We start from the raw sequence: 14,922 nt of genomic DNA on the forward strand, positions 1-14,922 counted from the left end.
TAGTGATATGTACAGACTAAGGTGTTTGTCCTGTATCATTTATAGTGACAAAAACTTGGAATAATTCAAATGCCCTATGCTATGAAATTAATTAACTAAATTATATTCCTAAAATAGAATACTGTGATCATTAAAAATTACAGTATTAGAAATAAGTGTTACAAAATTCAAGGGTACAAAAATTCAAGGGTACAAAAATATACCTCTTTCTATTTTCTGTAATAATTTAATTTCTACTTGATCCCCTATTCTGTCTAATACAGAAAGTGGAATTTAGTCATACCTAGTTTTACCTAAATTGGGGCACATCTGAGAGTGAAGGGGATGCTGTTAATATCAAGATGGGACAACAGGAATAAATCGGATAGTCCCAGGCAAACTGGGACATATGGTTCTTTTGGTTTAGCCTCCTACCCATGTAGCAAGATGGGCGGTAGCACCAGGGAGGTGGGGCAGAAAACTCTGGAGTTATTGGGTAAGTACCTTATCACAGCTCTCTTCATAAAATCATCCATCTGTCCATCCATCCATCCACCCATCCACCCATCCACCCACCCAGTATTTGTGGAGGGCCACCATGAGTCCATGCTAGACTAGCGCTCCCTGCTCCATCAGATATGTGTAATTTCCAAGCTTACAAGGAAAGAAAGATAAGGGGAAAGACAAGAAGAACAAGAATGACAGGAAGGAGAAGGAGATGTTCCATCAAGGGCAGAAAGAGCAGCTTGCCTGGGGAGGCACAGTGACTACTGGGGTAGGAATGGGGCCTTGGGACTCAGCTCACCCCTGACTCATCGTAAGATCCTGAACAAGTTTCTCCATTTCTCTGAACCTCAGCTTCCTCCTGTAAAACAGGGATGGTGCCCACATCACAAGCGTGAGTCAAGATTAAGTGACATCATTGGATAAGGCACCAGCACAGAGAACCTCGTGGCTGTGATTGTGCCATAGCTTCAACCTGTGCCCTGGACGTGGGTGGAGTTCTTTTTGCTTGTCCTTCTGTTGCCACTTTCTTATTTCTGTTTCTTTCCTTGGGAAGCAATGGAGTATAGAGATTAAGATAAAGAAATAAAGCATCAGACACAACCTGAGTTTGACTCTAAGCTCTGTAATTTGCTGGCAGTGGGATGTTTGGCAGATTAATTTCTCTAAGCCTCAGTTTCCTCCAATGTAAATGCAGAAAATAATTCATATATACACTTCTCCACAATTCTGGGATCCAAAAAGCAGAGATTTTTTTTCTCAGTTTCATACGAAGTCATTTGGCAGTAAAACCAGATCTGAACTGATGTGATGTTCTTTATCACCATCATTTATCCCACCAGGGGTGGCTCCGCTGGATGTTCTGTAATAGATGCACTGTATAACTTTAATAAAATCCAAACAAAATTCTTAATTCTGAAAACATCTGCCCCTAAGTTGTCACGTAGGTATTGTGGGCCCGGAACATCTGTCTGCCTTGCAGGTGTGTCATGAGGATTGAATGAGAAGAGGCGTGTGAAGAGGCCTTCCCATTGGGGAGCTCCAGGCAACCACAGGGGGCGCTGTTTACATGACTGGTCAACATTAACTGCACCTCCTGAGTGGGCTGCAGGGGTTTCACTCTGCAGAGAACACTTCTTATCCTCCTGGATGGAGCAAATGCTCAAAAACAATAATAGCTAACACGAATATAGCGACTTGCTATGTGCCAGGTACTGTCCTAGGTGTTTTACATCATATTACCTTTTGTTGTTTTCACCCCCCCCTCCCCCGTATGAGGTAGATATTGTTATCTCCTTTCTACAGATGAGAAAACAGAGGCATAGGGGGTTAAGTAAATTGCCCAAGACCATGGACTAGTAAGAAAGATCAAATTAAAATGTTAGCTACGCCCTGTCCTGGTAGCTCAGTTGGTTAGCGTGTCCTCCCCATACACCAAGGTTGCGGGTTCCACCCCCAGTCAGGGCACATACAGGAATTAACCAATGCATGCATGATTGGTGGAACAAATCAATGTTTTCCCTCTCTTCCTCTGTCTCTAAAATCAATAAATTTTTTAAAAAGTTAGCTACAATTATTTTCTCCTTTTTAATTAAAAAATTTTAATGTATTGAGGTATAATTGACATTTAGTTTCAGGTGTATATGATAATGATTAGATATTTATACTATTGCAAAAGGATCATCACAATAAGTTTAGTCAACATCCGTTATCTCACTTAGTTACACTTTGTTGTCTTGTGGTGAGAACTTTTAAAATTTACTTAACAACTTGCAAATATATAATACAGCATTATTAACTATAGTCATCATGCTGTACACTAGATTCCCAGGACTTAACTAGCTATGTACATATTTTATAACTGAAAGTATGTCCCTTTTGATCCCCTTCACTCATTCTATCCCCCCATCCCACGCCAACCACCTCTGGCAACAACCCCTTTTCTGGCTTTTTTCAATCAATATAATTTGGAGCTCTTTCCATACGTATCAGCATCTACAGATGCACTTTATTTTTTTTTTAATGGCTGCATAATCATCATGATGATAATTAGCATTTATTGAACATTTGCAATATGCCAGCCCTGTTCTCAGTGCTTCCATTTTCTCCTTTCTTTACTCTCATTATAAGTACTGTAAATATAAAGGAATGAAGAAAGGGAAATTCTTGTTCATTGAATACTTCCTGTGAGCTACATACTTTCCAATGGCATCTCATTTTATCCACAAAACAATCTGAGAAGGATGCACAATTGTTCTCATTTGTCTAGAAGGAGCGTGGAGAACTTAACTGACTTTCTCAATTTTATAGTTAGTGGGAAGGGCAATTCCACTTATGCCAATGCCCGTGCTATCATTCTTGCATCTCAGAAGGAAGTGTTGTCTGGGAGCTAAGGGTTAACCAGCTCAGGCTGAAAGAGCTGAATCACTCCATTAACTAGATTTGCTGGTTTCACTGAACTATTTTTCTGATCCCAAACTGCTAGAGTGACTCTCCTGGACCCTACTGCTCAGGCGGCTTGATTTATCTTTCCCATAGCCCTGCCCTCAGTGCTGACACTACCGTTCAGGCCTGACTGAAGTTCTTAACTGGCTTTTTGAAATGACTTCTGCATCAGAGTCTGGCAATGTTGACTTTGTAGGGCCTAAGGCCCTGAATTTGCTTCTGAGTACCCGGTGCCAAACGCGGTGTCCCCGGTTGGGCCTGCATGACCGGAGAGTGGCCAGCTTCCTCTGCTCTCCTTCACCTCGAATTCTCCCTAGATGTGTACCTATCCTCTCCTTTCCTGGTCCTTTGGAAAAGGACCCCAACTCACTTCTAAAGCACGTGCCAAGCTTTCTTTGACTCCTTCCATCTTAAAATTCCCCTGGCACTGTTTTCCGCTTCTCATCAACTTACATATATGCACAAATTTTGATCAACTGCCATCCATCTCCTTTTCCCCATCAAGCTGCCCTCTTTTTCCTTCACACTAATGACATTTTGAAAAGATAATCTTGACCCTCTACTTCTTTGATCTTCTATTCCCTTCTCCCTGGAATTTGGCCACTATCCTCCATTGTGCTCTTTCAAAAATTATCGGTGCTCACCTCTCTCTCCCCACTTCCCTGTGGACATTTGAGGCTGTTGACCTCTCATCGTGACACCCCTTTCCTCACCTTCCACACTGTGCCTTTAGACTTCTTATCTGCTTAAATGCAGTTACTCCCTGCACATTTATGCTCCTGAATCTGCTCAATGTATGCCCCCTTCCTTATTGATCTCATCTAATTTTATTATTTCATCTATTGCCTCTGGCTTCCAAATTTTGGTCTGGCCTGGCTTCTTTTGAGATATCAGACCTTGCTCCCAGCCGCCTGCTGGATGTGTTCAGTGGGCATTCTGCTTCAGGTACCAGTGCCCCTCCAGGCGCACAGACCCCGCTCCACCTTGTCACCCGTGCACTTTGTGCATTGCATCCTCTCAGCGGCTCGGGCCTCACATTTGAGAGTCAGTTTCAGCTCCCCTCAAGCATCTATCAGATGATGTAATTCTATTTCTGGAATTTCTTGAACTTCCTTAGCCTCTTTCTACTGTCCTATGTTTACTATGTTTTCTCTTAACTGTTGTGATTGTTACATAACAGATCTCTTTGAATTCTGTGTTTGGCCCTCAGATCTATCATTGGATACGCTATTAGTGAATCTGCTAACATACAGATCACAGCCTACCATTTTCTTACTACTTTCTGTGACAACTTACTGCAAATTAAATACAATCCCAATGCTGTAGCCTGTGGTAAAATGTCCCTCTCCTCTGAGCCCAGCCTCTGTCTCTGCCTGTCAGAGGCTGTGGCCGCGGCTCCTGACACCTTCACCTGTGGCCGCTCTCTCCCCACTACGAAGGGCATCTCCATTTTCTCTTCTCTGCCTGTCAGTGCACCCAGCTTCTGGGGGCTGGGAAACACTCCTAGGAATTTTCCCTGGTCCTCCAGGGGGAATAACAGCCCTTCTTCTAATCACTGTAGAGTTTGAGATCGCAGGTTAGTCTATAAGTTAAAGTCAAATAATGTTTAATAAAGATAGTACTTTTTTTGCACTAAACACAGTGAATCTAGAATAAATTGTCATTTCTATTCTCTACTCTCGGTATTGTATCAGAGGACCAGGAAGTTAACTAGGTAATACTGTGGGGGGTCCAGAAAAAAAGAGAAACTCACTGCCCATCCGGTGTGGCTCAAGAGATTAAACGTCATCCCATACACAAGAGGTCGCCAGTTTGATTCACAGTCAGGGTACCTGCCCAGGTTGTGGGCTTGATCTCCAGTCGGGGGTGTGGGGTGGAAATGCAGGAGGCAGCCAGTCGATGTTTCTCTCTCATAGATATTTCTTTCTCTCTTTCCCTCTCCCTTCTTCTTTCTAAAATCAATAAAAACATATTTTTCAAAAAAAGAGACACTCACATGGCACTTCAGTCTTACAGTGAAAGTTTCTCTTGAGTGTCTGTGTGTTGCATGCCAAGCTAAAGACTGAGATGCCAGCGCAATGTCCCTTGCTCTCAAGAACCTTGTACTTGGACTGGGGAGGAAAGGTTTATGCCTTGTGACATCATTTCACTAAATGTGTGGTGCTGACAAGAGGGGACCAGGTGGTTATGTAACATTTCACTCTTTTTAGGTTTAAACATTTGTTTTTCAATATTCTGACTTTGTACTTGGTATGGATAGTTTGGAAAAGTTTTATGGCAATAGTTTTTTTTTAACCTTTCTCTTATTTATTTAGGGGTCAAGGTGGGAATGGAGATCTGTCAGATGCTAAAAAGATAATTTTATCAAAAATATTTTTTAAAGTAAGTGTTTTAATTTAAACTTTCAACTGTTTCCCATTGTACCTGCTGTAATTCATTCATGCCTTTACCATCCATTCATTAAGTGCCCTCTGAAGCCACACTCACTTATGGTGAGAATGATCTTGGGCCCTTCCCAGGAAGTTCAGTGTCATGATTCTGAACATCAAAGCTACAATTAATGCACCGCGAGGCGTTCAATGAGACCTGAAGCTCTGCTCTACTCTGCTATGGGTGCCATTTGTTCCAGAGGCAGGTACGCTCCTAGTTTGTTAACTTGCTTGTCTGGTTTCCTTTAGAAGGTGAGCAGTGGGAGATTCCAGGAACCATGTGCAGAGAGCACTGTCCCTGCACTAGGAGGGGTCATGTGCACTTTCAAGCTTTATAGCAGCATATTAGCATTAAAACATCAACAAGCTTACACCTGATCTGGATCTTACCAAAGCAGATCCAAACTGAATTTTCCAGTAAATATTTACACAGGAGAGCTTTAAATATTATACTAGAAGTCTTTTCAATCACAATAATGTTGGGGTTAAATATTAGAACAAAGGAACTGAGTAAAGTCAATAATCCACCCTCCCTTGAGCAAAACACAGGTACCACTGTGTCCAGAACTAATGAGGAATGCATGGAATAACGAACTCAGAGAGCCAGTAAAAAGGCACAAGATTCGTACCTTAGATACAATACTGATTAATCATGACAGATCCTCTCCATGATGAGCCATTTGGAGTTAGAAAAGAAAAGCATTCATTTATTATTTTAAAAAAAATTATGTTCTTTCAGTATTAATGTCTATTCTCTTTTATTTTTTTAAAATATATTTTTATTGATTTCAGATAGGAAGAGAGAGATAGAAACATCAATGATGAGAGGGAATCATTGATTGGCTGCTTCCTGCATGCTCCCTATTGGGGATCGAGCCCGTAACCCGAGCATGTGCCCTTGACCAGAATCAAACCGGGGACCCTTCAGTCCACAGGCTGACATTCTATCTACTGAGCCCAAACCAGCTAAGGCAATGTCTCCTTTCTTATAGTTTTAACCCCCTTCCCCTTTTCTGCCCAACCCGCTCCCCTCTGGTAATCATCAGTTTGTTCTCTGTATCTATGAGTTGGTTTCTGTTTTGTTTTGTTTTATTTGTTTTGTTTTTTAGGTTCCACATATAAGTGAAATCATAGGGTATTTGTCTTTATGTGTCTGACTTATTTCACTTAACATAATACCCTCTAGGTCTCAAGTGGCAATATTGCAGTCTCTTTTATGTTTGAGTAATATTCTATCATATAGATACAGCTTCTTTTTTTTTAATCCTCACCAAGGACATGCTCTGAGAGAGAGAGAGAGAGAAACATTGATCAGCTGCCTTCTGCCTGTGTCCCAAATGGGGATCAAACCCACAACCCAGATATGTGCCCTGAACATGAATCGAACCAGCAACCCTTTGGTGCACAGGACGACGCTCAACCAACTGAGCCACTCTGGCCAGGCTGGATACTTCTTCTTTATCCATTCATCTATCAATGGACACCTAGGTGTTTTCCATATCTTGGCTATTGTAGATAATGCTACAATAAATTTTCTAATTATTGTTTTTATATAAAAAAATAAATACCCCAAAGTGGAAATGCTAGCTTATATGGTAGTTCTATTTTTATTTTTTTCAGGAATCTTCATACTGTTTTTCATAGCATTCTATGAAAATGTCTATTCTTGAAAACTGGGAAAATAAAAGGAGTAGTAAGCAATTTACTAATCTGCCTTGACATTCAAAGCACTTAGAATGTTTTAGGAGTTTTTTCAGTGTTTGCTATTATAACACTGAGAAACTAGGTAAAAAATAATCCTCTAATAGATATTTAAATGGATCTATAGCTTCATTTATTTCATGTGAGCCCACAATAATGTATTTTGGATTGGAAGGATGATCTAAAGCAGGGGTCCTCAAACTTTTTAAACAGGGGGCCAGTTCACTGTCCCTCAGACCGTTGGAGGGCCGGACTATAGTTTTTTTAAAAAAAAACTATGAACAAATTCCTATGCACACTGCACATATCTTATTTTGAAGTAAAAAAACAAAACGGGAACAAATACAATATTTGTATTTGCATGTGGCCCGCGGGCTGTAGTTTGAGGACCCCTGATCTAAAGGAAAGTGGGATATTGTGTGTGAACCAAGTAAAACCCAAGAGAAACTGAATCCAGGCCTGTGCAATGACTTACACAACCAATTGTTTTCTGATCACTTCAGCAAATAAAGTTATACTTCACAATATTAACAATGGCACCTGAAGATTAGTGCTCTGAATAATTTTTATTTTCTTTCCACTTATCTGTGTTTTCTAGTTTTTCTATTATGAATATGTAAATTAAAAAATTATGCCAGTATGGTGAATAAAAAAAGACCATCATGTAGGCATGATATGTGGTAGAAATGAATTTCCACACAGTGTTTACTCCAGCTTCTAGTGTGCTTCCCGCACCGCAGAGGCTGGGAAACTCAATGCCACATTTCCTTGACTCCTCTGCAGCCGAGTTTCTGGATGCAAATTAAATTCTACCAATAGATGAACCTGCACGAAAAGGAGGCCATTATCTTGCAGCTTTGTCCCTTTCTGCAGGGGCCCTGTGATGGGGACTGGTGAGGGACGCTGAAGCAGAACTCCAGCATTGACCTCTAGCTCTGAGCTGAGAGGGAGTTGTGGGGTGACTGACTCACTTCTGGATTGCAGCTATAGCAGAAAGTTCCTGAAGTCAACAGTTTTAGCAGTGACTTTAGGATTCCTTACCTTCCTGATATCATGGAGGCTGAAGTCCCCTTGGGAGGCCTGTTTTGCAACTAGGAATAAGCTCTGGAAACCTTGCCTAAAGGCAGTCTTTCTAGCTATTTTATACTTAATCTTCCTATGTCTAAAATAGCTGATTATTTGTTTTCTTGGACTGATATAAGGGCTCATGAGCAATTTGGGGGCAAGCTTGTGCTGAAAGAAAAAAACATTTTATGACAAGTTGATGAAGATTATTCAGAGGTGTCAATATTTCAAGTTGCTTAGAATCCATCTGAATTGCAGAATGAAGAGCAGGAATAATTGGAACAGTTCTGCTGAACCTAAAACACAACTCAAATCTCCAAGTATAAATGTAATGGGATCACAGTTCCTCACTTCCTCACTCAATACTACGATGTACAGATATAATGTGACTTTAAAATTTTTCTTCAATGGCTCCTCTCTTCCCAATTCCTTATCTCAAAGGAATTTGAAGAGGGATGGTGAGGAGCAGAGACATAAATTAAATCTATTTGTGGTATTTCAACCTAAAGAATACTTTTTTATTTGGGTAGCAATTTGGTCTTTCCAGTTCTTCCTATGTGGAATAGTTATTGCCGGACCCTCTGCCTCTGTTGGTCTGGTCCCTAGTCTGAGGACCACAGAGGACCCCTGATTACATCTAGGGGATGGGCCACTGTGTGGTTACCTACTGATAGAGCTTGTGGCTCTAGTCCTTGCTTCTGGTTGCAAAACCCCCTACACTATGGCTTCTTTGTTCCTCTTTGAAGCCTCTGCTGGGTCTCTGGCTTTCTCAGAATCCTCACAGCCCCACTGCGGAGCGTGCAGGACTTCCGGATCCCTGGCATGTGCACGCCAGGTCACACCCTCTGCCAAAGGCCCACACTACAGTGTTGATGCGGGTGGAGTCCATGTGGATGTGAGCCATTTGTGGCCTTCCAGCTGGGGAATGAGGCAAATATTGCTCTGCTTTCAGCTGTCCTCCGAACACATCTAACCTGCATCCGTGCTAAGGTTTCTACCTGGAGAGAGGAGGCCAGGACACATGTATCTATTCTCTTGGTTCCCCACCTACCAGGATGGAAGGGGTGAAGTTTTTATTTCTTCCTCTAAATAGGGAATTCCTTCTGTGTCACCATCTACTCCCATCCAAATAGCTCCAACAGGGCTTCTGACAGTCAGGCAGGACTTGGCAGAGGAGGGAATTGTGATTAGGAGGAGATGGTTACAGTGGGTGAGTCATAAAGGGGAAACTGGAGCTGGAGAATCCTAGAGGGAGATTGTAGGAAAGTTGGCTTCAAGTTACCCATCCTGGACAGGGCACTTGGCAAACAGTACAACACAGTGTAGTATTCAGAGTGAGGCCTCGGAACCTGCCCCACATACTAGCTTTGTGACCTTGAGGGAGTTATGCAACTTCTCTCAGGCTCAGTTTTCTCATTTGTAAAGCGAGGGATCACAATGGTACTTACCTCAGTGGTTTGTTGTGTTATAGAAAATAATGCTTATGAATGCATATCAGGCACCAGGCGCAGCCTCATGCACAGTGCGACCACCATAACTGAGGCTGTCATGAAACTCTCCAGTACAGAGATGGAAAACCATCTGTAACTACACAAATATAAGTTGTTACTCATTCTAAGATATTAGGTTGAATAGGTTGGAAAAGTTGGAGGGCACAGCCTTGTTTTCACTATGAGGCATTTATGAAGTAAGAGTGGAAAGTGATGAAGTTGGATCCCAGGAAGAACTGAACATGAGATCTGACAAACAACCAGAAACACATGAAGGTGATCCTACTGGTAAGAGGGAGGGAAGGGTATTGCCTTAAGGGACCTATGTGCTTAGGGAGTATGAGGTATAAGACTAAGCCGAGAAACTTGTAGTCTAAAAAAAACCTGCATAAAAGATACATGTAATCACATGATGCTTGGCCTTTTGTTGAATGTGATTATTCCAATTAATACATCGTTATAAGACTATGTTTGTGAGCTCTAAAGATGACACAGGTCTTCTTTGGAGTATATGATCAAAGTTTTTGGTTTTTTCTTTTGCATTTTATTTTATCTGCTGTTTTGTTCAGAGAGTCCACTATTACAGGTTCTGCCCGGCCATGTGACTCCTCTGGCCCCAGAGTTCTTGGATCCAGCCCTCACCCAGAAAGCCTTTGCCCACGATGTCAACAGCATACAGCACATGCCTGCAGAGGACTCCAAAGTTCCACAACCCGAGGACACGTTTCTTCCTGAGCAGGGTGACTCCAGCTCCTCAACAAAAACCATGCAGTCCAAGAAAGGCGACACTCCCAATTCCCCAAGGAAAATCATGCAGCCCAAGCAAGGTGACACATCCAATTCCCCAGGCAAAACGACCCTGCCTAAAGAGGACAACATCTTTAATTCCTCCGGGAAAACCATGCTTCCCAAAGAGAATAACCCTGCTAATTCCTCAGAAGAACCCATCCCGCCTAAGCAGGATGACATCTTCAATTTTCCAACTAAAACTAGCCCCCCTAAGCACGACAGTACTCCTATATCACCAGCAAAAAGCATCCTTCCTAAAGAGGGTAACACCCCTAGTTCCTCAGCAAAAACCATCCCTTCCAAGCAGAGTGACAACCCCAGTTTCTCAAAAAAACCCATCCTACCCAAGAAGAACAACACCCCCAAGTCCTCAGAAAAAAACATTTCACCCAAGCCAGGTGACACCTTCAAATTCCCAGAAGAAACCATTCAGCCAAAACAGGGCAAGACTCCCAAGCTATCAGAAAAGAACATATCATTCAAGCCGGGTGATACCTCCAAATCTCCAGAAGAAACCATTCAACCTAAGCAGGGCAACACTCCCAAGCTATCAGCAAAATCCATTTCATTCAAGCCAGGTGACACCTCCAAATCTCCAAAAGAAACCATTCAGCAAAAGCAGGGCAACACTCCCAAGCTATCAGAAAAGAACATTTCACCCAAGCAGGGCAACACCTCCAGATCTCCAGAAGAAACCATCCAGCCCGAGGAGGACCACACCCCCAAGTCCTCAGAAAAAGTCATCCAGTTCAAGGAGGGTGACACCCCCAAGTCCTCAGAAGAAGCCATCCAGCCCAAGGAAGACAAGTCCTCAGAGAAAGCCATCCAGCTCAAGGAGGGTGACACCCCCAAGCCCTCAGAGAAGAAAGCCATCCAGCTCAAGGAGGGTGACACCCCCAAGCCCTCAGAAGAAGCCATCCAGCCTGGGGAAGGTGACATCTCGGCAGAAGAAACAGTGGAGCTCTTGAAGGTCGATTTGGTGAAAGTGATCCTGAGCAAAGAGGATTTTGAGTTGGCGCTCAAGGAGGCAGGGGAGAGGCTGGTGGCCGTGGTCTTCTCAGCCATGTGGTGTATGCCTTGCAGGACCATCAAACCCCTTTTCTGTTCCCTGTCTGTGAAGCACGAGGATGTAGTGTTCCTGCAAGTAGATGTTGATGACTGTGAGGAGCTAGTGCAAGACCGTGGGATCGTTTATGTCCCAACCTTTCAGTTTTATAAAAGAGAAGAAAAGGTGAGTGAATTTTGTGGTGCCCTTAAGGAAGACCTTGAAACAATCATTGCAGAATTAAAGTAGTGCATTCTGAAAGCATTACAGAGAGTCAACTGTTCATGGCGTATGATTTTTTTTATTTACAAAAAAGAAGTGTAACAAAAGTGTATGTCCAAATGATACCTACTTATAAATTATAAATGTTAACTCTACCCATGTCAAAAACTAGTCAAAGCACTAAAGCATCTTGTGGCCATATTTTTCTTAATAGAAAACTGTGATATTAGAATTTCCTTTGGTGGATATTGGAAGTCCAGTTGTCCCCTACTTTTTTATCTTAATTTTTTTCCCCACTCACCCTTGAAAATTCAGCTCATTTCCTATTAGCAGAGACATTGGACATTTAGACAATTCTCTAGAAGTTCATGATTTAAAGATGAGTAGAAACTTCTTATGTTCACATACCTTTGGGATTTCTGATAAGATATTTTTGCAAATACAGAATCTGAAAGAGTCACATACCATATCTAACCTTTTTCTTGTGAGGGGAGTGCTATGGAGCCCCCGGGAAATTCCATGGGCTTGCCAGCCCTGATTCATTGGTGGCAGAGCTGACACCAAGGCCATGCTTCCAGATTTCAAGTCCAGACCTCTGTTTTACTAATCAGTGCCCACAAAGTCTGAGACAGAGCTCAGAACTCTGGTTTCTCAGGCCAAGAGCTTTATTATTCAGGTTTAAGTTAGTGTGATCCTTGGTGCCATTGTGACATCAACTCCCTGGTGGCAAAGTTCCTGTTTTGTCTCCTTGGTAACTAGGTTTCTGATACCTGTTCCCAGATATCTCAGAACTCAAAGGCCCAGGTCTGGGTCACAAATGATGGCTTGGTCTGTCATCTTTTCCACAGCAAATATGTTCCAAAACCTCCGGTGGATGCCTAAAACCATAGGTAGTACCGAACCCTATATATATCATGTTTTTTCTATACATACATACCTTTTCACTTAAAGGCTTCTCTTTGACATATCTGATTGCTAGCATCCCTACTCTTGTGATTTGGGGCCATTATTAAGCAAAATAAAGGTTACTTGAACACAAGTGCTGTGATACCTCAATAGTCGATCTGATAACCAAGCAGCTGCTCAGTGACAACTGCATGGGGAGCATGCAAAGTGTAGGGATGCTGGACAAAGAATGATTCATGTCCCAGGAAGGACAGAGTGGGATGGGATGAGATTAGAACAATTAAAATGTGACATGAATGAATTACATCAACTGGTTTTTTTTTTCTGGGACTGTAGTATTGAAGAAATTTCTATCATCGGTTTTTCTTTATATTTAGGTTACTAAGTGATGACATGGACAATGACCTAAAAAATCCTTTAAAACAATTATAATAGACTTTCAGGTGATTTTATACCATTCCTGGTATAAGGCAAAGTAAGAAGGCAAAGCACAACTTCGCAAAGGGAATTCTGTTGGGTCAAGAAAATGTGGAGCAAATAGTGTGGCTCTCTGATGATCTAGCTTGATCCAGGGATAAAATCTAAACTACCAGAGAATCAATTCATGTCCTTCAAATATTCACCAGAAACACCATTTTTCTTGACTCTTGGGATAACAGTCAAACAGTAACCAGGTCAAAGTTACATTTTCTGGCAGAAAGCTTGAATATGGACATTCTATTTTGCTCATTAAGAGAAAATTATGCCCTTAAATGATCCAAGCAATTGTTATCACTTGTAGTATTTAATATGAAGGAGAAATAAGATTTCTAATGAAAAGGAAGATTCCAGATAATCATATTGGTTGTGAATGATGATAATCTAATGAGAGCCTTAATAAGAATTAATGGAAAACTGTTTGAATTGATAAAAGAACTCAACAAAGTGACAGAATTAAGAGTAATAGCCCAAAATCAATGGTTTCATTTTGACTCAATAACAAATAATTGGGAATCATTATGGGAAAAAGTCTCATTCACAATAGTGAACATAAAATAAAATAAAATAAAAATATAATTAAAATAAATTATCTAACAACAGTCCTAAGAAGAACAGTAAGGATTATTAAGACTAAGTGTAAAAATTATGAGAGGTATACCACAAGAAGCTCTGAATAAGTGAAACACAGTTAGTTTCCCCCTTTGGAGAAAAAAAAATTGAAAGATGTTGATTTTTTTTTTCTTAATTTAGTAGATATACTGTAATTACAAACCCACATCTCAATGAGCTCATTGGGATAACTTGACAAACTACTTAAAATTTACTAAAAATCATAGCCAAGAGTAGGTAGGAAAAAGTCTTGATTGAGAAGTAATGAAGATCAATATACCCTATCAGCTAGTAAAATGTATTATTAGTATAGTAATTGTAGTGACACCAATAACGGTATCGATGAAGGAAAAAGACAGCAATTAAACATAATAATAACCAAGAATCAAAATTTGGTATGTAGGTAGTAATATATGAAAAAGGAAAACATTTCAATTTGATGAAATATGAATAGATTATTTTGAAAGACTTGCACAACAAAATTTGGACATTTGGGAGAAAAACAAATTTGCATCCTGTTTCCATACCAGACAATAAAATAAATAAAAGTTGGATTAAAGAATAAAAAATAAAATATGGAATCATTTAAAAATTTAAGATTTAGTTAAACATTTATCTGATTCATGAATGAAAAAGACTTTATAAATAGAAATGCAATTAAAGAAATAGATTTGAACATATAAAAAATTTAAGCTTTCTCATACCAAAATATAAACAAAGTTAGCAGGAAACAAAAAATTGAAAAAATATTTGCAAATGAATGACTTGAGATTCAATACATTTATTTATAGACAGCACTCCCGTAAATCAGTAAGAAAAAATAGACTACCCCAATAGAAAAATAGGCAAAAGCCACAGTCAGTTCATATTCGAGTGAAAACAAATTGATAATAAACATAAGGAATTTTTGCTGATAGATAGAAAATTATAAAGAAAAGTCAACCAGACTTTGATAGTACAGCCAGCAAGAACGTAGGGAAAGAGTGCTACTGATGGAGTGGTAAGACTGCCACAAACCCTTCCGGAATATAGCAGTGTAACAAAGGTGCAGAGAATTTTGTGAACGTTAGCTTTTGTGTTACTCTGCTAGGACTGCCATAACAAACTATTAGAGACTGGGGGACTTTAAGAGCAGAAATGTATTTTTCACAGTCTGGAAGCTGGAAGTCTGTGCTCAAGGTGTTGGCAGGGTTGGTTTCTCCTGAGACCTTTCTTATTGCCTGGCACATGGTGCCTTCTTACTGTTTTGTCTCCACGT

General features: G+C 40.7%; 1 protein-coding gene across 1 annotated transcript; it reads left to right on the plus strand.

The window, feature by feature from the left end:
* The first annotated feature begins 10,205 nt into the window (after positions 1-10,205).
* Positions 10,206-12,129, plus strand: TXNDC2 (thioredoxin domain containing 2 (spermatozoa)). The gene has a single exon (XM_005866897.2). It carries the CDS (start codon positions 10,296-10,298, stop codon positions 11,694-11,696), a length of 1,401 nt encoding a protein of 466 aa, XP_005866959.1. The 5' UTR covers positions 10,206-10,295; the 3' UTR covers positions 11,697-12,129.
* Positions 12,130-14,922: the final 2,793 nt, after the last annotated feature.

The sequence above is a fragment of the Myotis brandtii genome, unplaced genomic scaffold (assembly GCF_000412655.1).
Source record: "Myotis brandtii unplaced genomic scaffold, ASM41265v1 scaffold240, whole genome shotgun sequence".
Classification (NCBI taxonomy): domain Eukaryota; kingdom Metazoa; phylum Chordata; class Mammalia; order Chiroptera; family Vespertilionidae; genus Myotis; species Myotis brandtii.